This window comes from Poromitra crassiceps (genome assembly GCF_964638095.1).
Source record: "Poromitra crassiceps genome assembly, chromosome: 8".
Lineage (NCBI taxonomy): Eukaryota > Metazoa > Chordata > Actinopteri > Beryciformes > Melamphaidae > Poromitra > Poromitra crassiceps.
The window spans coordinates 884,289-909,917 of record NC_139629.1 but is presented as its reverse complement, the minus strand read 5'-3'; the positions used below and the strand labels follow the sequence as shown (position 1 = coordinate 909,917).

Below are 25,629 nucleotides of genomic sequence, written 5' to 3'. Positions count from 1 at the left end.
CCAAGACCCCACCGTCACTCGGCCGCACGCCCCGCAGCTCCAAGGAGCCATTCCGGTAAACGGTGAGTCGGCTGCCGTAGTACGGAGCCGGCAACACGCCGTTACCGGGCAGAAGCCAGGACAGACGAGGGGGAGGGGAGCCGTGGGAGGGGCACGCTAAAAGAACAGTTTGGCCTTTAACCACGTGCTGCTTCACCGATGTTACCGCACCCGCCACGGCGTTAGCTTTATTAGCACGTGTATTGCTAACACGTTGATCATCTGCATTACTACTCCTACTGAACCCATTTCCACCAGCTCCATTGTTAGACGCACTGCTACTAATAACTCCTACATTACTAGGAGTACCACGTGTGCTACCATAGACTGTGTTGTGACTGTTACCCACACTATTACTACTACTTGCAATGTCGGGTCCATTCCTATTTACTCCCATGGTATCTGTTTTAATAGCTATATTGCTAGCCCCAATCACCCCAACACTGATTACACTGCTACCGAGTCGTGTTGTAACTCCGTTGTTCGGCCCGTTGACTCCAAGACTACTGGAAGTTCTACTGGGGGAATTGAAGCCATTGTTTGGTATGTTAATGCCAGTACTTGGTACGCTGTTTCCTACCCTGTCATTACTACGACTGCTGCTGTTACTGCCAAGCCTGCGTGTGGCTCCACTGGTCAATCCATAATGAGGAGAAGCCCCGTTCAGGCCTGTGTTGACAATATTGTCACCTGACCTACTACTACTGTGACCACTACCAGGGCCATTGCCTGTACCCCTTCCACTGACTCCCACAGTAACCCCACGGCCCCCCACCCTGCCACTCAGCTCGTGGTTAGGAGCCTCCACCTCCAGGCTCACCACCCTGCTGCTCTCCCCGGCCCAGCTGCTCACTCGGCAGGTGTAGTTCCCTGCGTCGCTCCTTTGGGCCTGACGGAGTTCCAGAGTTCCATCTGAAAGCGTCACGACCCGCTGCAGGAAATAACCAGAACCCCAACTTCGTGGGATGACACGGCTGCTTGGCGAGAGCCAGGTCACTCTCTGGGCGGGTCCTCCTGTGGCCCGGCAGCGAATGGAGGCAGTGGCTCCCTGTCGCACTTTGATGATTTGATAGGTTGGGTCATCAGTGAAGGTTGGTGGAGAAGTCATCATGACCTTGACTTTGACCTTAAAGGGATGAATAGATCGATTGAATGAATGAATGCACTGAGTGGTATATTTTTGAGTGGAGTATGTTAAATTGAATGAATAAATGAACACGATTAATTAGATATGAATGAAATTATATAATTGTTATCTCAATGAGGAAACTCTGTTCTTACCTTCATGGTATCTTGCCCTCCTTGGTTCTCGGCATAACAAGTGTACTCTCCCTCCTCTCCCATCCCCACTGCTGGAACCAGTAATGTCCCGTTGTCAAACACAGTTAGCCTGCGTGCTCGGCCTCCTCGGTCCCCCTGCAGCACGCTGTTCACCATGGTCCCGTCCGGGAGGCTCCACCGCACAGCTGGGTCAGGCAGTCCTGATGCCAGGCAGTCCACCTGGAGGGAACACCACCAATACTCAATTAATTGCTGCAATGCTGCTGTATTATGACTTACTATGACTTGTGTGCCGGACTATGTGACTTTCATTGTGAACTGTGGATATTGCAGTTTGCTATATATGTCAGAAGGTGTTGTTCGCTCTCAATGTATTTATTTGTATGTATTTTTGTCTTATTTATTTGTTTTTGCTTTGTCTTTACTGTGAATATGTCTGTACTGTCGTGAATGTTTTACATCTTGAAAAAATCTAAATAAAATATATAAGAAAAAGAAGGTGTTCTTCATGAATTCAACTTTCTTTTTGCATGGAGACTCGCTGGAAAAAAACAAAAGTCACAATAGAAAATGGATCTCCACCGCTGATGATTCATGGGAGCAGTTGGATGAGAAAACTGGACCACTTTTGATTAGAAAACAATTGAGGAGGCAGCCTGGAGCAGTAAAATGTTGGCACCACACAGCCAACAGTAGAAGAAAATGCCAAAGCCACACAAACCACTGCATCAACAAACAATAAAACGACAATTGTAAAAACTAAACAATCGAGGGATGGAAGATGGACTGGTCGGGGATCCTCTTTTGTAAGGCTTACCGCAGGTTTCCAGCAGTGGAAAACAAGTGGGATATATTACTATATAAAATAAAGCAAAACTGCTACAAATTGAGTGTTTATTTGCTAATAGTTAGCCTGGTAAACCATACTGATCATGTGAACTCACAGTCTGGTTGGCCCACTGCCATTTTCAGAAATTACAAAGTGCACGGACCAATCAAGGACCTGTTTCATATTTGACAACGTGACCGGCCAATCAGGGCGCTTGTAAAACAATATGGCGGCTCCCGAAGCAATGAGCTGTATGGCTGCAACGTTAATGTTAAGTAGAGTAAACACAAGGTGTTTTATAGAAATACTCAATAACAACAATTATACAAGAACAAGAGTATTCACCAGCAGAGTTTCTAAGCAATCGATTTGGGATTGGATTTGGCGGACGATTGGCTGAAGGAGTTGTCTGTCATGGAAAGAACTCCCACCCACTGATATCTCTGTGGACGGCTTGGATCCGCAGAACCAAACAGAATGTGATCAGTAATGGTTTACCCGGCTACCAATATGCGCAATGTATTATTTCATAGCTCAATAAAATTGCCCCTGAAAGGACCCAAAATGTCCCAGAATCAAATCAAGGGCAAGGGACAAAAAGACCCTCTGAAATGTCTCACCCTGTGCCCATGTCTCACCCTGTGCCCACAACAGCAGGCTTGTCTGTGATAGAACATAAAAGAAGATCAAATGTAAAGCACGCACATCCACTTGATGGGCAGGTGCAGGACAAACAATCAGTAACCAGTAAAAGAAGGAGAGTCCGCACACTGCTTGTAGACTTCTCCCAGTAGATTTGTTTTTTTGACGTTTCGCTCAACAAACTACCTTCTTCAGAAGAATAAAGTATTCCTTTCTTTTTCTGGCAGCTCACCTTCAGTGACCCGCCGAACGACACCATCTGATTGGACGGCTGCTTGCGCTCGATCTTAGCGGGCTTGGTAGCCACGGAGACACGCAGGAGGCGGTAGTCATCGGCGACCTTGTTGCGTGCGATGCAGAGGTAGTCTCCAGCATCCTTCTCTGTCACCGCCTGGACTGAGAGGCTGCCATTACGATGGACCTTCATACGACGGTCAAAACTAGAACACACACACACGCATACCACAAACACATATGCACACACACACACACACACACACACACACACACACACACACACACACACACACACACACACACACACATACCACAAATACATATGCACACATTTAGAAACACAATTACTGCAAGATACACACACACACACACACACACACACACACACACACTTCTCTCTTCCTCCTACGCACATGTACCTGAAATGCATGTCCACCAGTTTCCTGTTGGGGGTCCTCCAGATGATGGTGGGGGATGGGTTGCCAGATACTGAGCAATGGAGCTGCAAAATCCTCCCGTAGTGGGCCATGGTGATGGAGGGCGAGGTGGAGATGATACGGGCTTTACTGAGGACGGAGACAGGCAGAGAGGGGGAGACAGGGGAGGCTCTGCTTGTGTCTGTCGGGGAGGAAGGGGGGAGTCTTGCATTGTTGACAACGGGGGGAGAGAGTTTGCTGTTATTCATTGGGACTGAGGGAGAGAGAGAGGAGGGGAGTTTAGCCTGGTTGAAGTCGGGGGAGTGTGTGGGGGAGGCGCTGACTGCCTTCTTGTTTTGGAGAGGGGAGTTGGTGGAGGTGGGTGGGTGAGGATAAAGAGAGGAGCGAGAAGAGCCGGGGGAGAGTGGAGAAGGGGGGGAGAGTCTGGTGGAGTTAGATGGATTGGAGGGGGAGATGGGGAGAGAGGAGGGGAGGGAAGATACTACTCTGCCTCCTTCTCCTCCTTGTCTTTCTGCCCCTCCTACATCCACCCTCACCGTCCTCCTGTCAGCTCCAAAAGAGTTGCCTGCGGTGCACTCATAACGCCCAGCGTCCAGCGGCCCCAGTCGCCGAATATGGAGCGTCCCATTGGGCAAGACGAAGAGGTTCCCGTGGAGGAACTGCGACGGGCGAACCAGGGTTCCATCTGGGATTCGCCAGCGCATGGTCGGAGGCGGGGCGCCCCGGGCAGAGCAGTGGGCATAAACGGGCATCCCCACAGTCAAAACCAAACGCTCCTCTCGGGGCTGATGGATCACCGGCGGCAACGAAACCAAGCGCTCCTCTCTGGGCTGCTGTATCACCGGGGGCAAGGAGGACACATGCACGCGCACAGAGGCACTGGCAGCACCCGCCGAGTTGGAGGCCACGCAGCGATACGCGCCGCGGTCGCTCGGTAACGTTAGCGAGATGTGGAGCGTTCCATTTGTTTGCATGGTGATCCGGCCGCGGGGGGGGTCAGCAGGGGCCAGGACAGAGCGGTCGGGCAGAACCCATGAGAGCACAGGGGCTGGAACGCCGTCCGCTTGGCAGTCCAAGCGCACCTCCGCACCCTGGTGAATGGTGACTTCTCTGTAACTGGCCAGCTGCATCCGAGGGGGGCGGGACCACACCTCCAGGGTGGTGAGCATCCTGGCATGGAAGAACATAAAGCACACTCAATATCAAAACATAGCAACATTTCAAACGCATGTTCCAGATGCAAACACACAGATTTCCTATCACACAATAAGCTAAAGACCTCCAACACATTTAAAGGAATTCAAGCTCATTTCCTGATAGGAACATGGACACTCTTACAACCTGTGTGGGAATGTACCACATTTTAATCATGCTACACCGACACATATACTGTATATGGCATATTTCAAACAAATCAACTGTTTGGATGTCATATAGAAAGAGTTGCATTAAGTCTTTGAATTCTTTGAAATTGAATTCTATATGTATTATATAATAAATCCAGTAACTCTCTGAACTCTACCAGTATAGGAAATGCAGTAGCCAAAAGCTCACTTTTGTTGCAGTTCCTGAATGTTAGGAATGCTCAAATCTTGGTGGATGATGAACATACAGAACTGTGAGTGATACTAAATTAAATATATATATATTATTTTTTCACTGAGTGGACCGTCCCTTTAATGAGGGAGGTCAGAACTCAGAGCAGAAGTGGGCAGACTGGTTCAAGCAAACAGAAAGTTCAGATGTTCCAACGAGAACAGTCTTTACAGTGGAGTGCAGCAGAGCATCTCCCAGCAGTTATGAGAAGTGGGCTGCAGCAACAGACCAGCTGCTTCTACACCTAATAATAAAGACCTAATGAAGTGGCCAGTGAGTGTATATAATAGAGAGCCAATGTGAACGTCACTTCCTGCCTTTCTCTGGGCACCAGCGTCTGAAGGAATATGACTTTTTTGATCCTGTTTGAATTGTGCCACACGGGGGTACACGTGATAAATGTTGTCAATTTAAAAGATAACTATGCATGTCAAGAAAGTCACAGTTTGTCCTGAAACTGAAGCGTAACGTTTAGTTTTGTCAATCATCTACATCTCAGGAGAGACGCCACTTACGCGACTGTTGTGCGTAGTCTTTCTGTTTTATAACTTATAGTGCCACAGTTTGACCACAAACTGCGACGTTCTCGACTTGCAGAGTTCTCTTTGACATTGACAAACCTGACGTGTGTTACTCCCGTGGCACAATTCAAACAGGATCAAAAAGCTAGCGTATCGCTCCGTTCACCACCATTCATATTTTTTTGGAGGCTGGTGCCCAGAGAAAGGCGGGAAGTGATGTTCACTTTGGCTCTCTATAAGCATGCAGCGAGAGTTCTCGTTATGGCTACATAATTAATGATTGCAAATATTGCAAGCGATGATCATTATAAATCATTCATAATGATCATCGTTCATCATTGATTATTAATAGTGAATGGTTTTTGAATATGAATAAGTGCTATGGGTGCTGTTACCTGTCACGGCCCAGGTAGCTGTGTGCGCTGCAGATGTACGTCCCCCTGTCCTGCAGCTGGACATTCTGGATGACAAAGGTGCCGTTTGGCAGCACCTCAAAGCGCTGAGCCCTGGAGTCAGCTGACATCACAGCTCCTGAGAGAGAGAGGGAGCGAGAGAGAGCAGCAGTGTGAGAGAGAGAGAGAGAGAGAGCAGCAGTGAGAGAGAGAGAGAGAGAGAGAGAGAGGAAGAGAGAGGGCAGCAGTGAGGGAGAGAGGAAGAGAGAGAGAGAGAGAGAGAGAGGGCAGCAGTGAGAGAGAGAGGGAGCGAGAGAGAGCAGCAGTGTGTGTGAGAGATAGATAGAGAGAGAGAGAGAGAGAGAGGGCAGCAGTGAGAGAGAGAGGGAGAGAGGAAGAGAGAGAGAGAGAGAGAGAGAGGGCAGCAGTGAGAGAGAGAGGGAGCGAGAGAGAGCAGCAGTGTGTGAGAGAGAGAGAGAGAGAGAGAGGAAGAGAGAGGGCAGCAGTGAGAGAGAGAGGGAGAGAGAGAGCAGTAGTGAGAGAGAGAGAGAGAGCAGAGCGAGTGGGGGAAAACAGAGACAAACAGGGAAATAAAGATGGAGTGTGAGAAAGACACGGAGAGGAAAGGAGGGACAGCCAGTGACACAGAGGAAAGGAGGGACAGGGACAGCCAGTGACACAGAGGAAAGGAGGGACAGGGACAGCGAGTGACACAGAGGAAAGGAGGGACAGGGACAGCCAGTGACACAGAGGAAAGGAGGGACAGGGACAGCGAGTGACACAGAGGAAAGGAGGGACAGGGACAGCCAGTGACACAGAGGAAAGGAGGGACAGGGACAGCCAGTGACACAGAGGAAAGGAGGGACAGGGACAGAGAGTGACACAGAGGAAAGGAGGGCCAGTGACACAGAGGAAAGGAGGGACAGGGACAGCGAGTGACACAGAGGAAAGGAGGGACAGGGACAGCCAGTGACACAGAGGAAAGGAGGGACAGGGACAGAGAGTGTCACAGAGGAAAGGAGGGACAGGGACAGAGAGTGACACAGAGGAAAGGAGGGACAGGGACAGAGAGTGACACAGAGGAAAGGAGGGACAGGGACAGAGAGTGACACAGAGGAAAGGAGGGACAGGGACAGCAGTGGCACAGAGGAAAGGAGGGACAGGGACAGCCAGTGACACAGAGGAAAGGAGGGACAGGGACAGCCAGTGACACAGCAGCACTGAAGTCAACTCAGTGATGCGATGCACAAACTCTTCCATGACTTTGTGGCCGTGTGTTTTTCCCATCATGGCGAGCTGAAGAAAAGCTCATTGTATGAGTGCCAGTGTGTCATGGCTGTAAAGACCTGCTGGTCAATTGCTTCATCGCTGTAAACTCGCCTGTATGTGTGAGTATTCATGCCGTCACAGTTACATACTGAGGCTGAGTGTGATTTCCTTCCAAATCAGTGACTTCACAATGTAAACAGAACTTTTTATGAGTTTGCTACTCATAGAGAATTCATTCGTATTAACAGTCTGGGCATTAAACAAACACGTAATTCGTGCTAAGCTGCAAACAGCTTTTGGCATTTGGGGAAGCCAGCATGCGTGAAGAAATGGCAGTGCTAAAATGACTAATTAAGCATATAACCCTCAAACTGATGCAGTGATCAGTCTCAAAAGAGTCTCTATGGCTCTATGGAGTCTCTATGGAGTCTCTATGGAGTCTCTATGGAGTCTCTATGGCTCTATGGAGTCTCTATGGAGTCTATATGGCTCTATGGAGTCTATATGGAGTATCTATATGGCTCTATGGAATCTATATGGAGTCTCTATGGCTCTATGGAGTCTCTCTGGAGTCTCTATGGCTCTATGGAGTCTCTCTGGAGTCTCTATGGCTCTATGGAGTCTATATGGATTCTCTATGGCTCTATGGAGTCTCTCTGGAGTCTCTATGGCTCTATGGAGTCTATATGGAGTATATACTGTATATGGCTCTATGGAGTCTATATGGAGTATCTATGGCTCTATAGAGTCTCTATGGAGTCTATATGGAGTATCTACACTATATGGCTCTATAGAGTCTCTATGGAGTCTCTATGGAGTCTCTATGGCTCTATGGAGTCTCTATGGATCTATGGAGTCTCTATGGAGTCTCTCTATGGCAGGGGTGCCCACACTTTTTCAGCTTGGGAGCTACTTTTAAAATGACCAAGTCAAAGTGATCTACCAAACATATTTATTTATATAGATATACACTGAAAACAGTGGAACAGTGGAAAAACAGTGGAAACAGTGGAATTTTTTTTTTTTTTTTTTTTTTTTTTTTTTCTCTTCCTCAATGCCATGCGATCTACCACACGATCTACCACACGTATTGGGCACCCCTGCTCTATGGAGTCTCTATGGAGTCTCTAGGGCTCTATGGAGTCTCTATGGAGTCTCTATATGGAGTCTCTATGGCTCTATGGAGTCTATGGAGTCTCTATGGCTCTATGGAGTCTCTATGGAGTCTCTATGGCTCTATGGAGTCTATATGGCTCTATGGAGTCTCTATGGCTCTATGGAGGCCCTATGGCTCTATGGAGACTCTATGGCTCTATGGAGTCTCTATGGAGTCTCTATGGCTATATGGAGACTCTATGGCTCTATGGAGTCTCTATGGAGTCTCTATGGAGTCTCTATGGTTCTATGGAGTCTGGCACATGTGCAGTCAAGTTTTATATGTCTTGTTCTTTGGGGACGGACAGAATGACTAAATACTAGCTGCCTGCAGTGAAATAAAATGTAATAATGCAGAAAGTTTTTCGGTGTTTCAGTTCTGAAGACATTGATGAAATAAAAGTCAACTGAACTCGGCCCTCATACATAGATTCATGCAAGAGCAGTTTCGTTAAGTGTGTGGTGTGTGTGTGTATGTATAGGTGTGTGTGTGTGTGTGTGTGTGTGTGTGTGTGTGTGTGTGTGTGTGTGTGTGTGTGTGTGTGTGTGTGAGTGTGTGTGTGTGTGTGTGTGTGCACGTACGTATGTGCGTTTGTGCATGTGTGGAGAAATGAATGGGTGCCTGACTTATTGTCTGTCTGACTGACCTGTGGAGACCTTGGTCCATGTGATGGAGGGTTTGGGCTCTCCCTGAGCCTGGCAGGCCAGCCTGGCTGTGCTGTCTGCTGGGACCGACACCGTCCTGATGTGGGGGTCTGCAATCCTCGGTCTGGATCTCACAACTGGGACCTGTGACAAAGATTTAGAAACCACATTATAGTGATCAAATAAAATAATCAGTGCTAATCAATGGTGACTGAAAAGAGAGACATGTAACTAGGAAGCACTCTGTAGAGCACAGACCTCTGCAAACACTGAACTGGCAAAGCTGCAACTTGTATGAAGGCTTGAATTTGGTTATTCGTCTTGATTTTCCAACAAAATAACACATGAAGCAATGCTTTTTAAGCAGCTGACTTTGAACGCATAGTTATGGCAATATTATTATTATTATTATTAATAATAATAATAATAATAATAATAATAATAATAATAATAATAAATCTAATGGTGTAAATCGTAGATCTTAGTCACCAGCCATAGTCCAAGTCATTGTAGCCTACTGTATTAGGTTAAAACATTCAATATAGAATCACTGTGTGATCCTAGATCTAAAGTTACTCACTTGTGGTGGACCCAGTGGTTTGGTCTGGACAGGCTTGCCAGCAGAGCTCTGCAAATTAATTAACAATTGATGATGGTAAATCCCCTGGGATCAGGCTCTGAAAGTGCATAATGCTGTTTACTGTGGAACACCTGTTTTTAATCTCCTCTTTAGAGCTTACAGGGACTCTGGAAAATCCATGAAATTGAAGAATTGCTATAAACATCCCTAAGGTTTAATAGCAGGTCATCCGACTATTTTCACATCTAATGTGCATTTTCTGCTCAGCTTTTCCCTGAGGGGTTCCCACACTCTCTGTTTGTGTGTCGCGTGTGTGGCCCACAAACTCACTTAGCAGAGACATGCTAATTTGACTTTCACTTAGCTGACAACAAAGATAAATAGATGTATATAGATGCATTTCAAACTACATACATCTAAGAGAGCTCTGAAGAAACCATTGAATGAATGAATGAATGAATGAATGAATGAATGAATGAATGAATGAATGAATGAATGAATGAAAAAAGAAAAATGGAGGAAAGATCAATGAATTAACAAACAAACAAACACATTGTGGTCCCGTCTAGTTGGGTTCCCACTGCTGTCACACTATATCCCTCTCATGGTATTGTGACATGCTTTGTATGCAAGTATCCACAAAAAGGCATCTTACTGTATGTTCAAGATTCAAGATTCAAGATTCAATCAATGTATTGCCATGTCAACAGAGTTGATAGGAATTTGTCTTGGTTCACTGTTGTTAGGGATATTTTTAACTCACCCCGGGTGAGGCAGGGAGGGAAGGAGAGGAGGGCGGGCGCGGCCTGCTGCTGTGTGAATCTGGAATAGAATTAGCTCCAGGGTTCCTCCAGTCGGGAAGGGGTCTGCTCTGGTTTGGAATCCCAGAAACAGGCCTCCCTCTGGGGTCAACTTGCTCCGGGCTCGGCCTCTCTCTGGAAGATGGTCTGGTGCTTGTGGATGTGGTAGTCGCAGCAGTAGTACTAGCATTAGTATAAGTAATAGGAATCGCTGCCCTAGTGGTAGTTGTCGTGGGTGAGGGTGGAGTTGTAGGAATAGTAGTTGTACTTCTAGTAGTGCTAGAATTTGTAATAGTTATGGTTGTAGTAGTAGTCATAGCAGTGGGAATAGCTGTAGTGCTTCTGATTGTACTCGAAGGTGGAGTAGTTGTAGAAGTGGCTGTAGTACTAGAAGTGAGGGGATTGATTGTAGTTCTTCTAGTTATAGTGGTGGGAGCAATCGTAGTTGAAGGGGTGGTGATGGGAAGTGTACTCGTGGTAGTAGTGGAGATAGCGGTAATGCTTCTAGTAGTACCAGGAGAATGAGTACTTGCAGTGATTTTTGCAGTAGCGGTGGCAGTTGTACTTGTTGTACTGGAGACGGTGGAGGATGAGGGGGGAGAAGGGTGAGGGGTGAAGGAGTGAGACAAATTCCTCTCCAGCTCCCCACCATGTTTGCTCGGGGGTCTATCACCATGTTTGCTCGGGGGTATGTGTCCCCGTGGGACATGTGTATGTGTCCTTGCGGGTGCCTGCGTGGCTGGCATGTGTGTCCCTGCCGTCGCGCCACGAGAGGCTGTGTGTGTGGGCGTGTGTGAGAGAGCGATCTCCACACTGTCTGGGATGTTGAGCGAGTGAGTCATCCTGTCTGTGTGTGTCTGGGAAGTGGAGGGAGGTGAGGAGGAGGGGGAGGGGGAGCGGGTGGTGGATAGAGAGGGAGTCAGGGAGGGAGACGAGGAAATAGCCGGGGAGGCGGATTGGGAAGGGGACAGGGGGAGAGAGGGAGAGACAGAGGGAGACAGAGGATTCAGTTCTAAGCCTTTTGCAGCAGCACTAGAAGTCCTCATACTATGGTTGCTCTCTGCCAACAGCGTGACTGGAGAAGTGGTTGTAGAAGGCAGAGACAAAGTAGCCGTTGGGATGGTGGTGGTGTCAGGCGGGGTCACAGTTTGCGATCTCGGGGTCGTCGGGTCAGGGAGAGGTTGGGGTGGGGTCAAAGGGCGCCCCCTCGGCCTGTTGACGATCCGTCTCCGCTGTCCGATCCTCCTGCGAGCGTTCCAGGGGCTTTGGGGACGCGAGTTGGGAACCGAATTGGGGTAGACTCCCTGCCGGGGGCTCTGAGGCCTGGTTCTTGATGGGTTTGGGTTTGCTCCTCGCACGTCTGCTTCTGTCTGCTCTGGGACAATTTCATTGGTTCCAGAGATGGGCTTAGATGTGGCTGGGTGTTTCTGGGTGTCTGGCGCAGTCTCTGTCTGTGGACCTGTTTCACCCTCTTCCTCTGTGTGTGTGGGTGTCTCTGCCTCACTCTTTCTCTCCGTGTCTGTCTGGATTTCCGTTGGCCTCTCCATGCCTCTCTCTATCTCCGAGTCTGTTTTGGCTCCTGCTTTTGTCTCTCTGTGAGACTCTGTCTCCGTGTGCACAGGGTGAACGGGCTGCAGGCCCTCCTCCTGCAGACTGACGTCATCAATAGACGATCCTTCACTGTCTTCAGTGTCTTCCACTCTACTTCCTCTTACTCTTTCTTCATCTCTTTCTCCCTCGTCTCTTCCCGTCTCTCTATCTTCCTCTCTGCCTCTTGGTTCAGATGTGGCTTCTCCCGCTGTGACTGGATCACTGCCATTATTGTGGTTGGTCCTTTGGCGTATCTTAGCCAGTAGGTCAGCCCATTTCTGAGGGTCTATCCTGTGTTTGCTTGTGCTAACTCTATTTCTGTTGTCAAAGCGGTTTCTCCTCTGCTCAGTGGTGGACGATGCCCCGCCTTCCCTTCTCGGCGGGCCTCCTCTCACAGGCCCACGTCTCCTCGGGTGTCCAATTGGATAGCGTCTGTTTAGCGAGGGGTGCGGTGGCCTTGGACTCTTCTTATTGGCAATAGGAATCCTCTCTTCTTCTTCTTCTTCTTCTTCTTCCTCTTTATCCCCTGACCCCTCCTCCACTGTAGGCTTCCGTAGCAATGGGGCTCGTATCCGGGTTGACCGCCCAGCAGCTGATTGTGGTCCTCTGGGAAATGAAGTCCTGAGAGGCGGGGCGTGATGTGGGTTTAAGTGCAGCTGTGTGGAAAGTGAGTCAGCGCCATATTGGTTGATTGCCACGCAACGGTATTGGCCAGCGTCATTCAAAGAAGGGTGGGGCAGAAACAGAGTCCCATTTGATTGTATAGTGAGTCCACCCGACACAGCTAAGCCCCGTTGTAGGATATTTCCATGTGGTAACACCCAGCTGACATGAGGTGTTGGTGACCCGGATGCTCTGCAGGCCAGACTGACAGCGTCCCCAATCATCCCTGTGACAGACGGCCCCACTCGCTCTCCAGGAGGTGGAACAGAGGACTCTTCCACTGCCAGGCGCACGGGGAGAACGTCTACATCCCTACCGACACGGGCCACGCAATGGTACAGCCCAGTGTCTGAGAGCTCCGATTTCTGTAGACGTAAACCAGACGCCGAGGCCCGGAGCCTTCCATCTGGGGTGGTGGAGGGGGAGATGAGTTTGGACCCGTCTGGGAGAATCCACTGTACGGTGGGGTTACCAGAACTGAGAAGAGGGCACGATAGCTCTACCGTACTGCCTGCTACTGCTGCCAGAGCCGTGGCGGTGTGGTTAGTTGAAATCAGCACCCACGGGTGAAGAGAAGGAGAGGAGGACGAGGAAGAGAGCAAGGTGTGAGAAACGGGGTCAGGGTGAGCAGACACTCTTGTTGTCAGCATGAGCTGAACTCTGTGTCCACTGGACTGCGCTCTGTTGAGCAGAATGCTGATCGCTGGCTGTAGCAGCCAATGCGGTTGGGCTCTAACTGAAACTCTGACTCCAGTATGGTAGTATCCTTCTGTCTCTGCTGCCTGCCTGTAACGGTAAGCCAAAGCTGGGGCTTTGCTCAGCATGATCTCCCTCTCAAGGCGGACAGCAGTCTCACTGTAGTAAGCCAGGATCCTCCACAGTTGCTCGTAGCTGTCTCTCTCCACGGGACATTCCAGGGAGAGCGCCAGAGACAGGGAGAGAGGAGAGGAGGAGGAGAGGGAGAGGTCAGGAGTGGGTGCTCCTATATCCGGGGAGTTGGTAGAGTGAGTGATGTTGCAGCTCAGATCAACTCTGTTCCCCTGTTGGTCCGATAGAGCCAGAGAGCCGGTGCCTAAAGGCTCCCTGAAGGATTCGATTGGTTGGATCTCACTGGGGTCTGCTTCAAGAGGTGGGTCTCTTCCCGGGGAGGAGATGACGGCCGGTGAACAGGATAGGTCACTCTGCTCGAGCAAGCCCCGCCCTTCAAGGGAAGTGGGTGAGGCGCAGACTGGACACTGAGGACCGCTGGGACATTTCATTAAGCCTGATTAAAAAAAGAGAGAGAGGAAAAAGTGAGATCAAAATGATGTCATGATAGGCAGTCTATCATAGGTAGTCTATCATCACAGTCTATCATCACAGTCTATCATATGCCTAGCTGCGACACGCAACTCTAAATGGATTCTCCTTTAGAGTTGCGCACGGCTTGCCCTTCTCCGTGGAAGTCAGACCCAAAAACAAGCTCTACAGGCTTCAAACATGCACGAATCACAAAGACAAAAGTACTCGCACGTAGCCACGGGTGTCTTCCCTCATAACGGACTGGCAACGGTGTTTGTTCACTTTCAGTTTACGAGTATCTTACGGTATCTTTCCCTTTTCAGAGACTCTTCTCCCGGGGGCGTGGCGCTGCTGTGCAGTTGAAACGCGGCCACGCCCCCGGGAGAAGAGTCTCTGAAAAGGGAAAGATACCGTTTCTGGCTACACAAATAAGCATCAGACTCGTAAACTGAAAGTGAACAAACACCGTTGCCAGGCCGGTTTTAGGGAAGACACCCGTGGCTCCGCGTAAGTACTTTTGTCTTTGTGATTCGTGCATGTTTGAAGCCCGTAGAGCTTGTTTTTGGGTCTGACTTCCACGGAGAAGGGCAAGCCGTGCGCAACTCTAAAGGAGAATCCATTTAGAGTTGCGTGTCGCAGCTATCATATGCCGTCTATGGCTTATATGGTATATGGTAAATGGACTGAGTTTATATTGCGCTTTTAAGCGCTTTACAATGCATACATTCACCCATTCATACACCGATGACAGCAAGCTACGACGCAGGGCGCTGGTGCAGCCATCGGGGGCAATTTGGGGTTCAGTATCTTGCAAGGACACTTTGACATGCGGACTGGAGGAGACAGGGATCAAACCACCGACCTCGTTATAATATATACTGTATATATATAATAAATCATAGCAGCTACACAAACATATTAGTCCACATTTCAGCTTTCTGCACACATCAGTTTGTGTCATAAATTAGTCAGGCCATCCTCTTCCTAACTGTTCATCAACCTTTATATCTCAAACTAATTACATAGGGTTAGAAAGCAGCACTATGCATGGCTCCGTTATTACAAAACACTCATTAGCCCACATGTCAGCCGTCTGCACACATCACTGGTGTCATCACACATTAGTCACAGCAGGTAAACCTCGCATATCAATGAGACTCATTTCACGCTCCAACTTCCAACCCTCTTATACATCTCTATCACAGCCAAACGACAGACTGGAGGAGAGAGAATAGACCCTCTTATACATCTCTATCACAGCCAAACGACAGACTGGAGGAGAGAGAGAACAGAGAGGGATGAAAAGCAGGCAGAGAGATGTCAAAGACAACAAAAGCAGATGTGCTGCTCTGTAGAGAGTCAACTTAGCCATGCTTTCTGTCATCTATAGCTACATCTGACACCATATTAAAAGCCTAATAGACTGCTTATAGACCAAATCCCCAACAGGTTAGTCTTCTGTTTCTCCTCCGTTCTCCACATTGGTCTTTCACTGTCCCCTTCCTCCCCTCCAGTCACACTCGCATTACGTATGTGTGACTTTAACTTTCACCCTTTTGCATCCCCAACTGAATGAAACCACTTGCTTGGAGGCACACCAAAATGGCTGCAAATGGGAGATGAAACGACAAATGAAAACAAATGATATATTTCATAAACAATAACATGCCAGTCACCTCGGTGAGCCAGACTCCAGCTGAGAAACCAGTTCATCCCACAGTCGCAACTCCATGGATTAGCCTGCAGCATCAGAGTCTCCAGTAGGGGCGCTGTCACTAGCATCTCTCTGGGCAGAGTGGTTAGACTGTTGTTGGACAGATCTAGGTGTCTGGGGAGGGGGAGAGGAAGTGGGGAAGGGGTTGAGGTGGAAAGCAGGGAAAAGGGGAGAGGAGGAGAGAGAGGTAGCACAAAAGATGAGAAAATCAGGCTCATCACCCATCTCTCATTCTCAGTATCAGCATCATCAGGCCCAAGTTGTACCTATTTCTACCATATATTGTATGTTTACCTCAGTATGCAATAGTAATACATATGGAGCAGAGACTGATGATGGTGTAGCTAGTATTACAAATTACCATATTCACACCTATCAATAACCAATGATGGGAATTTTACTTTCCATCAGGCTATTTTCTGTTTGTTTTTGTTTTTGTTTTGTTTTTCAAAAGTATTGGAACTAGTTCCACTAGTAAGCTACTAGTTTAATTACATGTTGCTATAGCTTGAAGGTACTTCAACTCAACTTTGCTCTGTGTTTTTAGTTTGTGACTTTTTTATTCATGTTTTATTTTTGATTTACTCCTTTAATCAAAGTTGTACAAGTCAGATGTGACAAATAGCCTTCTATTTATTTAAGTTATACAACAGAGTTAACATTCCTTCCACTGTTTTCTGTGCAGAACCCAGATTGGATTGTTTGGTTTGGATTTCAGCGAGTGAAGAGGTAGGAGTGATGGACTTCACATACAACAGAGAGAGTGAGCATTCCTGCGTGACAAAGCCCAGCTAGGGTTATTTAAGGTAGCTTATATAACTACACTTTGAAAAGTCTTGTATTTTGTACCTGAGTGTGGAGTAGTAATAGGTATTGAGGAGGGACAGCGTGCACAGACTGTGAGGGTGCAGCTGATGCAGCCGGTTCCCTTGCAGGCGCAGCAGTCTGAGGCTTGGCAGCTGGAGCAGGGCCTGGGGGTGGATGTGCTGCAGGAGGTTGTGGTCCAAGTGGAGGCGCAGCAGGGAGCTCAGGCCAGAGAAGGCCAGAGATGAAGAGATCTCCTTCAGCTTGTTATAGCTCAGCTTTAATATCTGGAGAGGGGGGAGATTTAGAAGAGCAAATAAGTGGAGATTTTCCTCAGTCTCTGGTTATGAGTTGAAAAAGTGGGCGGAGGGAGGCGAGAATGCGGGGGAAGATCTTCAGTGGCTTATATCGCAGTTTGAAAGTCTGAGCGAGCGGGAGGGGAGGTGGAGAGGTGAGCTGTTGTTTAGAAGATGCTCATGAAACTGTCAGGGGACACAACTTGTATGAATTGTATGACACTCATCCACAGGACCACGGGGGATTTGAGTGTGGATGAAGAGGGGTGACAGCTTCCTTGTAGGCAAAAATGCTTGAATGCACCCTGTGTCAATGTTAGAAGAAATGTAAGGATAAACAGCCATCGCCCACAAGATCCTGTGTTGAATACAGATTAGGTCGTCCTCAGATGAGCCCAACTGTATTTCTTTTCTCTATTGTTACACTTTACAATGCTATGTGAGGACTGAGGGGCGCAACTCCTCTCAGCCCTGGCCAAGTGCCACTGACAGAGTATTAACCCTAATATACATGTCTTTGACAGGAGTATTAACCCTAATATACATGTCTTTGACAGGAGTGTTAACCCTAATATACATGTATTTGACAGGAGTGTTAACCCTAATATACATGTATTTGACAGGACTGTTAACCCTAATATACATGTATTTGACAGGAGTGTTAACCCTAATATACATGTCTTTGACAGGAGTATTAACCCTAATATACATGTATTTGACAGGAGGGTTAACCCTAATATACATGTATTTGACAGGAGTGTTAACCCTAACATACATGTCTTTGACAGGAGTGTTAACCCTAATATACATGTCTTTGACAGGAGTGTTAACCCTAATATACATGTCTTTGACAGGAGTATTAACCCTAATATACATGTATTTGACAGGAGGGTTAACCCTAATATACATGTATTTGACAGGACTGTTAACCCTAATATACATGTATTTGACAGGAGTGTTAACCCTAATATACATGTATTTGACAGGAGTATTAACCCTAATATACATGTATTTGACAGGAGGGTTAACCCTAATATACATGTATTTGACAGGAGTGTTAACCCTAACATACATGTCTTTGACAGGAGTGTTAACCCTAATATACATGTCTTTGACAGGAGTATTAACCCTAATATACATGTATTTGACAGGAGTGTTAACCCTAATATACATGTATTTGACAGGAGTGTTAACCCTAACATACATGTCTTTGACAGGAGTATTATTAACCCTAATATACATGTCTTTGACAGGAGTATTGACCCTAATATACATGTCTTTGACAGGAGTATTGACCCTAACATGCATGTCTTTGACAGGAGTATTAACCCTAATATACATGTCTTTGACAGGAGTATTAACCCTAATATACATGTCTTTGACAGGAGTGTTAACCCTAATATACATGTATTTGACAGGAGTGTTAACCCTAATATACATGTCTTTGACAGGAGTGTTAACCCTAATATACATGTCTTTGACAGGAGTGTTAACCCTAACATGCATGTCTTTGACAGGAGTATTAACCCTAATATGCATGTCTTTGACAGGAGTATTAACCCTAATATACATGTCTTTGACAGGAGTATTAACCCTAATATACATGTCTTTGACAGGAGTATTAACCCTAATATACATGTCTTTGACAGGAGTATTAACCCTAATATACATGTCTTTGACAGGAGTATTAACCCTAATATACATGTCTTTGACAGGAGTATTAACCCTAATATACATGTCTTTGACAGGAGTGTTAACCCTAATATACATGTCTTTGACAGGAGTATTAACCCTAATATACATGTCTTTGACAGGAGTATTAACCCTAATATACATGTCTTTGACAGGAGTGTTAACCCTAATATACATGTATTTGACAGGAGTGTTAACCCTAATATACATGTCTTTGACAGGAGTGTTAACCCTAATATACATGTCTTTGACAGGAGTGTTAACCCTAACATGCATGTCTTTGACAGGAGTGTTAACCCTAATATGCATGTCTTTGACAGGAGTATTAACCCTAATATACATGTCTTTGACAGGAGTATTAACCCTAATATACATGTCTTTGACAGGAGTATTAACCCTAATATACATGTCTTTGACAGGAGTATTAACCCTAATATACATGTCTTTGACAGGAGTATTAACCCTAATATACATGTCTTTGACAGGAGTATTAACCCTAATATACATGTCTTTGACAGGAGTATTAACCCTAATATACATGTCTTTGACAGGAGTGTTAACCCTAATATACATGTCTTTGACAGGAGTGTTAACCCTAATATACATGTCTTTGACAGGAGTATTAACCCTAATATACATGTCTTTGACAGGAGTGTTAACCCTAATATACATGTCTTTGACAGGAGTATTAACCCTAATATACATGTCTTTGACAGGAGTATTAACCCTAATATACATGTCTTTGACAGGAGTGTTAACCCTAATATACATGTATTTGACAGGAGTGTTAACCCTAATATACATGTCTTTGACAGGAGTGTTAACCCTAACATGCATGTCTTTGACAGGAGTATTAACCCTAATATGCATGTCTTTGACAGGAGTATTAACCCTAATATACATGTCTTTGACAGGAGTATTAACCCTAATATACATGTCTTTGACAGGAGTATTAACCCTAATATACATGTCTTTGACAGGAGTATTAACCCTAATATACATGTCTTTGACAGGAGTATTAACCCTAATATACATGTCTTTGACAGGAGTATTAACCCTAATATACATGTCTTTGACAGGAGTATTAACCCTAATATACATGTCTTTGACAGGAGTGTTAACCCTAATATACATGTATTTGACAGGAGTGTTAACCCTAATATACATGTCTTTGACAGGAGTGTTAACCCTAACATGCATGTCTTTGACAGGAGTATTAACCCTAATATGCATGTCTTTGACAGGAGTATTAACCCTAATATACATGTCTTTGACAGGAGTATTAACCCTAATATACATGTCTTTGACAGGAGTATTAACCCTAATATACATGTCTTTGACAGGAGTATTAACCCTAATATACATGTCTTTGACAGGAGTATTAACCCTAATATACATGTCTTTGACAGGAGTATTAACCCTAATATACATGTCTTTGACAGGAGTATTAACCCTAATATACATGTCTTTGACAGGAGTATTAACCCTAATATACATGTCTTTGATGGTGGGAGGAAAACGGAGAACCCGAAGGAAATGCAAATGAACATGGGGAGCACATGCAAACTCCACACAGAAAGGACCTGTGGCGGACCAGGATTCAAACCTAGGACCTCCGTGGCTTGCTGTGAGGCAACAGTGCTAACCACTGAGCCATATATTCATGATGTGAATGAATCAGGTCAAAACAGAGAGGACTAAAGGGACATTACTCTATAACACTGCTGTTTTTTTCTTAAACTTCTTCAGATAAAAAATGTATTCCTTCATCCTGGGAAGGAGACTGTGTAGTAGCACAGTGTTGTTATTCTTATCATGTGCGGAGAATCCACCAAATATTTCAGAAGACACACCATGGAACACTGTTTCTGTGAGATTTATGATAAATCTGCTCTCTAGGGAGACTACTTAGCTGGAGAAGTTCCAGCTGCTGACAGATATAGCACGTGAAGATGTCAACACATGGAAATATGGATCCCATTATCACATAATGGCAAATATATCAGCATCTGCCTCAGAGCTGAGGGAAATAATCGCCGGTTGAGTAACATCACTCCCCCCCCTGGACTGCTAACTCCGCCCTCAGGTTGCTGCTAAAGTGTCCAGTATGTTTCCTGTCAGCGAGCAGCGAAAAGGACGAGGATACGCAGACATCAATTATACAGAAATGACAGAAATTAGGAAAATTAGCTGGAAAATATGAACAGAATCTCATGAGGCAAACACTAAACGGTGTCATATGGATTTACATGCTGATTTACATGCTGATTTACATGCTGATTTACATGCTGATTTACATGCTGATTTACATGCTGATTTACATGCTGATTTACATGCTGATTGCACAGTTCAAATGTTAGATTTGTGCATTAATCATTTTCCATTAATCAAGATTCAGGCACACATCAATGTGGCGACTTGGATATGGTTGATATGGTTGATGTGGTTGATGTGGTTGATATGGTTGATATGGTTGATGTGGTTGATATGGTTGATGTGGTTGATATGGTTGATATGGTTGATGTGGTTGATGTGGTTGATATGGTTGATATGGTTGATGTGGTTGATATGGTTGATATGGTTGATGTGGTTGATATGGTTGATATGGTTGATGTGGTTGATGTGGTTGATGTGGTTGATATGGTTGATATGGTTGATGTGGTTGATGTGGTTGATATGGTTGATATGGTTGATGTGGTTGATGTGGTTGATGTGGTTGATGTGGTTGATGTGGTTGATATGGTTGATATGGTTGATCTGGTTGATATGGTTGATATGGTTGATGTGGTTGATGTGGTTGATATGGTTGATATGGTTGATGTGGTTGATGTGGTTGATGTGGTTGATATGGTTGATATGGTTGATGTGGTTGATGTGGTTGATATGGTTGATGTGGTTGATGTGGTTGATATGGTTGATATGGTTGATGTGGTTGATATGGTTGATGTGGTTGATATGGTTGATGTGGTTGATGTGGTTGATATGGTTGATGTGGTTGATATGGTTGATGTGGTTGATATGGTTGATATGATTGTGTGATCTTGTGTAAACCCTCAGGTTAAATTGGCTCTTTGTCAAACAGTGAAGTAAGATTCAGATGTCATCACTCTTTTAACGTTCTGTGCATGCCCTGCTGTACATATGTACAGAGAGTTGCATTCTCTCCGGTAAATCTGACACATTTCACATTTGAAGTAGTACATGCATGGTCCTCCCTGCCTGGGGAGATGGAGCGGGATGAAAGTCATCTTTCTGGAGATTTGCTCCTGGTTTGCCTTTCATATCTGTGTCGCGCAAAACACTTCATCCCCAAAGAATCGAAGGTTAAATATGTGAGGAAATACTCATTTATTTAGCCAATTAATTAATTAACAGGTATTTCTGACATTTCATAATGCACTATAGATGATTTGGTTTGGTCTCAGTACACAGACAAGCTTCCCATGTTGGCTGCCACTGACGACTGGGAGACTGCTGTCAGTTGCGTAAAGAAAAACGTTAAAATGTAATATGTTGTGGTGGAGGTTTCTCCGGGTTACTATACACCAATTACTGTAGCTATTGGGTCAAACCTTTGTGTATCATGAAAGTAACTGTACTAGCAAAAGAGCATCCAATGGGATTCCCTCTCTGGTCACCTCAGCTCCCGGAATAACATTTCACAGCCTTGACACACTTAGGGCCCTATCGTCATACAGCGCTATCGTTTGCGCTGCCGTTTGCGCGCCTCTTATTGCTATCTTCCCAGCGTCTTAAGCTATCGTCTGCCTCCACCGTCCAGTTTTGCGCTGGGGTCTAAGCGTATACGCAGGTGTAGGCATGGCCCAGGCATGTCCGTGGGCCTCTAGCCTATCATCTCCCTCCCGCAAGTGTCATTCTGCGCTCTGGGCGTTGACCGTGACAAAATAGGTGTTCCAGCGCAATGTGTTAGAAAAAATGGCCTTGGGTGCTCTCAATTTTAATGCCATCAAATAGCTGGTCTTAGCGCAAAAAAAAACACTACGCCAGGCATACGCCTGAGCGCAGACAGTATTCTCCGGGCAGTGCAGGAAATCCTTGCTTGGATACAATTACGCACGGCATGGATGTCACTCTAAAAACCTCGCGCCTGCACACACTCTTCTCTCCTCGGAATGCCACGTTGATTTTCAACTATAGCCTACATTGCAGAAAAAAACACACCTTGATTTAAGAAAGGGAATTTGTTGCCTACCCGTCCAGCTCCCACCTTCTCCGGGAAAGACCCCCCTCCAGCACCCCGGGCTACACACAGACTCCCGCCCCGCCAGACCCTCGTTCCCCTAATCTAATTCATAACGCAAATCACTTTTTGGCACAACACCTGTAGTGTCCGGCCAGTACAGTAACCTCTTTCCCTGCAATTGCACGCATGCAAGACCAGCTTCTCCACAGCGCGGATGGCATGGCCGAAGTCAATGGCTTAACCAGAGTGGACAGTTCTGACACAGGCTATTGAAATAGGCAGATCTCACACATTCCTACCCTATTAAAGAAACAAATATTTGTAGATTTGTAGGCCTATGTTATAGCCTATATGAACGAAACGTCTAATTATAGTAAGCGCACGCTTTGGGACATCACTGCGTAATCGCGCGGCGGCCCTCTCTCTCGTTCTCTCCTCCCCCTCTCTCTCGCTCTCTCTCTCTCTCCCTCTCTCTTTTCTCTCTCTCTCTCTCTGTTTCTCTGCTTGCTCTCAGCAAGAAAGAAGGCGGTGACGCTGTGGCTTTTAAGGGGAGTGATTTCACATTGTGAATCCTGTTATGGGTATAAACACGCCTATGGAGATTTGCGCCGAGATGACGTGAAGCCCAGCGGGCCGACACGCCCACAATTAGGGCTTTGCGCGCTGCTATTCCAGTGCAAAACGGGCGCTAACGCAAAATTACTGCTATTCCAGCGCAAAACGGGCGCTAACGCAAAATTACCGCTGTTGCGACGATAGGGCCCCTAGTCTGGCTCCTGGAATAACATTTCACAGCCTTGACACACCTAGTCTGGCTCCTGCAATAACATTTCACAACCTTGACACACCTAGTCTGGTTCCTGGAATAACATCTCACAGCCTTGACACACCTAGTCTGGCTCCTGGAATAACATCTCACAGCCTTGACACACCTAGTCTGGAGCTGGATTTGTTGTTGTCCTTTACCTGTAGTGATTTCATATCTCGAAACACCCCGTCTGGAATCTGCTGGAGGTCATTGCCGTGAAGCATCAGAAGTTCCGCCCTCTTTAGCCCAGCCAGTGAATTGTCAGGGATCCTGTTGATGCTGTTGAACCTACCAGGGCACAGAAGCAGCAGTGTCAACTAATGACATCATCAAACAATGACGAAAAAATCATATTTACCTGCACCAAGAAGATGATGTTATGGATTTCCATTAAATTTGGTGGGCAGAACAATTCGATTCGATTCGATTTTTCTGCCATTAGAGGATCTTTTTGAAATCATAACTATGACTATTCCAAAATCAAACTGTGTATCCTCGCAGTGTTAAAAAAAACAATGTACCGTAACTTAAATTATTTGAGTGATGTATTTGGGTGGAAAAGCAAGTTAGAGAATTGTTCAGCATTGGCCGAGGTTTGTGCTCTCCTTCCGTTGCCACAGCAACACCATTACCATTTCATAGCCATTCTGTACTTTTTATTTCTTTCAGAGAACTTTGGAAATGTTTGGTAATGCAAAACTTTCTACAAATAAGATTTTGACAAGACTTTGGAAGTGGTGTGTGTGTGTGAGTGTGTGTGTGTGTGTGTGTGTGTGTGTGTGTGTGTGTGTGTGTGTGTGTGTGTGTGTGTGTGCGTGTGCGTGCGTGCGTGTTTGTGTTTGTTTGTGTGTGTGTGTGTGTGTGTGTGTGTGTGTGTGTGTGTGCGTGTGTGTGTGTGTGTGTGTGCGGGTGTGCGTGCGTGCCTTACCCTAGGTTTATGCGCAGTGTGTGTGCAGGCAGGCCGGGGGGCACAGCAAGCAGGGAGCGGAAGGTGCAGTGGACCTCGCTGGCCTGGTAACAGTTACAGCTCCTGGGGCAGGCCTGGCCCAGCGGGAGCACAAGAGCCAGCACCGCCGCCAGCACACACACACTCCCATACATCTCTTCAGCCTGCACGTCAGTGAGACGATCACTGGCAAAGAGATGAGAGTGAGACAGCCTGATGGGGACATTTGGATTTCAAAATGCATCACATTAGACCTAGTTAGATGTTGTAACGTTCAGATGGCAATGAATCTATGGTACTTAACAGGATTGCTCTCTCTCTCTCTTTCTCTTTCTCTCTGTTTCTCTCTCTCCCCTCTCAATCCACTCTACAATCTATTGCCCACAGATACTGATGGCTTCTGTCTCATACTAAGACTTCCCTTTAGGCTACCACTGAGACACACATCAACATTGAGTCAAAAGAAATTAAGTTAGGCCAATTTTATGAATATAAATCACATGCTTCTCAAAAAACATACAGGAATTCAGTAACAACAGAGACGAGGCAATATTTCGAAGCCCCCATATGATGCTCTTTTTAGTCTAACTGGCACTTCTCCAGTGGCCAGGCCTATTCACCTTATTCTTTTCCCATACAAGGACGCTTCTGCATGACGGCATTTTGTAATCGTCTTTCCGGTTTTAGACACGGAAGTAGATTATGCCTACCGTAGTCATTTTTAGACTTGCCAAAAAGCTGTTTTCAAGCAAAAAACCCCAAACTGTTTTAAAGTTTTAATATTTTTCGGGTGAGAACGTAACATATATGTGACCCAGTGGCATGCCTGACCAAGTTGGTGCCCTAGGCAAGATTTTTGCTGGTGCCCCCCCCCCCCCCCCCCCCCAAAGAAAATATAATAAAAATGATATCGTAGCTAATTCCACCACTGCAGTGCAGGCTCAGAATGGCCCTTCAGTGGCGCTGGAAGTACTTTTAGGTAGGGGGTGCTGTAAGAAAGAAATTTACGTTTTTTGGACTTTCATCCATATTTAGAAGAATATTTCATTTTAAATTAACATTAGGATTATACTGTTGTGATGTCATTATTCAGTATCTTCTCCTTTTCTCACTCACTTTCATGTAAGCACCTGCTCTCCCTTTAGTCGTTTTACACTACAACAGACAGCAACACAGGCATAAACACTGAACTTATTATTATTATTATG

General features: G+C 46.1%; 1 protein-coding gene across 1 annotated transcript in view; it reads right to left on the bottom strand.

Annotated features, from left to right (window-relative positions):
• Positions 1 to 24,576, bottom strand: part of LOC310781620 (matrix-remodeling-associated protein 5-like) — a gene marked incomplete at both ends in the record, with an annotated part of 25,490 nt that extends 914 nt beyond the window's left edge. The window contains 13 exons of the mRNA XM_083642222.1: positions 1 to 1,165; positions 1,321 to 1,539; positions 3,024 to 3,231; positions 3,448 to 3,646; positions 3,956 to 4,635; positions 5,978 to 6,113; positions 9,046 to 9,187; positions 10,387 to 10,639; positions 11,492 to 13,940; positions 15,634 to 15,785; positions 16,521 to 16,762; positions 23,634 to 23,763; positions 24,404 to 24,576. The exon at positions 1 to 1,165 is cut by the window's left edge and continues 914 nt beyond it. Coding sequence (XP_083498348.1) covers positions 1 to 1,165; positions 1,321 to 1,539; positions 3,024 to 3,231; positions 3,448 to 3,646; positions 3,956 to 4,635; positions 5,978 to 6,113; positions 9,046 to 9,187; positions 10,387 to 10,639; positions 11,492 to 13,940; positions 15,634 to 15,785; positions 16,521 to 16,762; positions 23,634 to 23,763; positions 24,404 to 24,576 — 6,148 coding nt within the window. The remainder of the gene's footprint in view (positions 1,166 to 1,320; positions 1,540 to 3,023; positions 3,232 to 3,447; positions 3,647 to 3,955; positions 4,636 to 5,977; positions 6,114 to 9,045; positions 9,188 to 10,386; positions 10,640 to 11,491; positions 13,941 to 15,633; positions 15,786 to 16,520; positions 16,763 to 23,633; positions 23,764 to 24,403) is intronic.
• Positions 24,577 to 25,629: the final 1,053 nt, after the last annotated feature.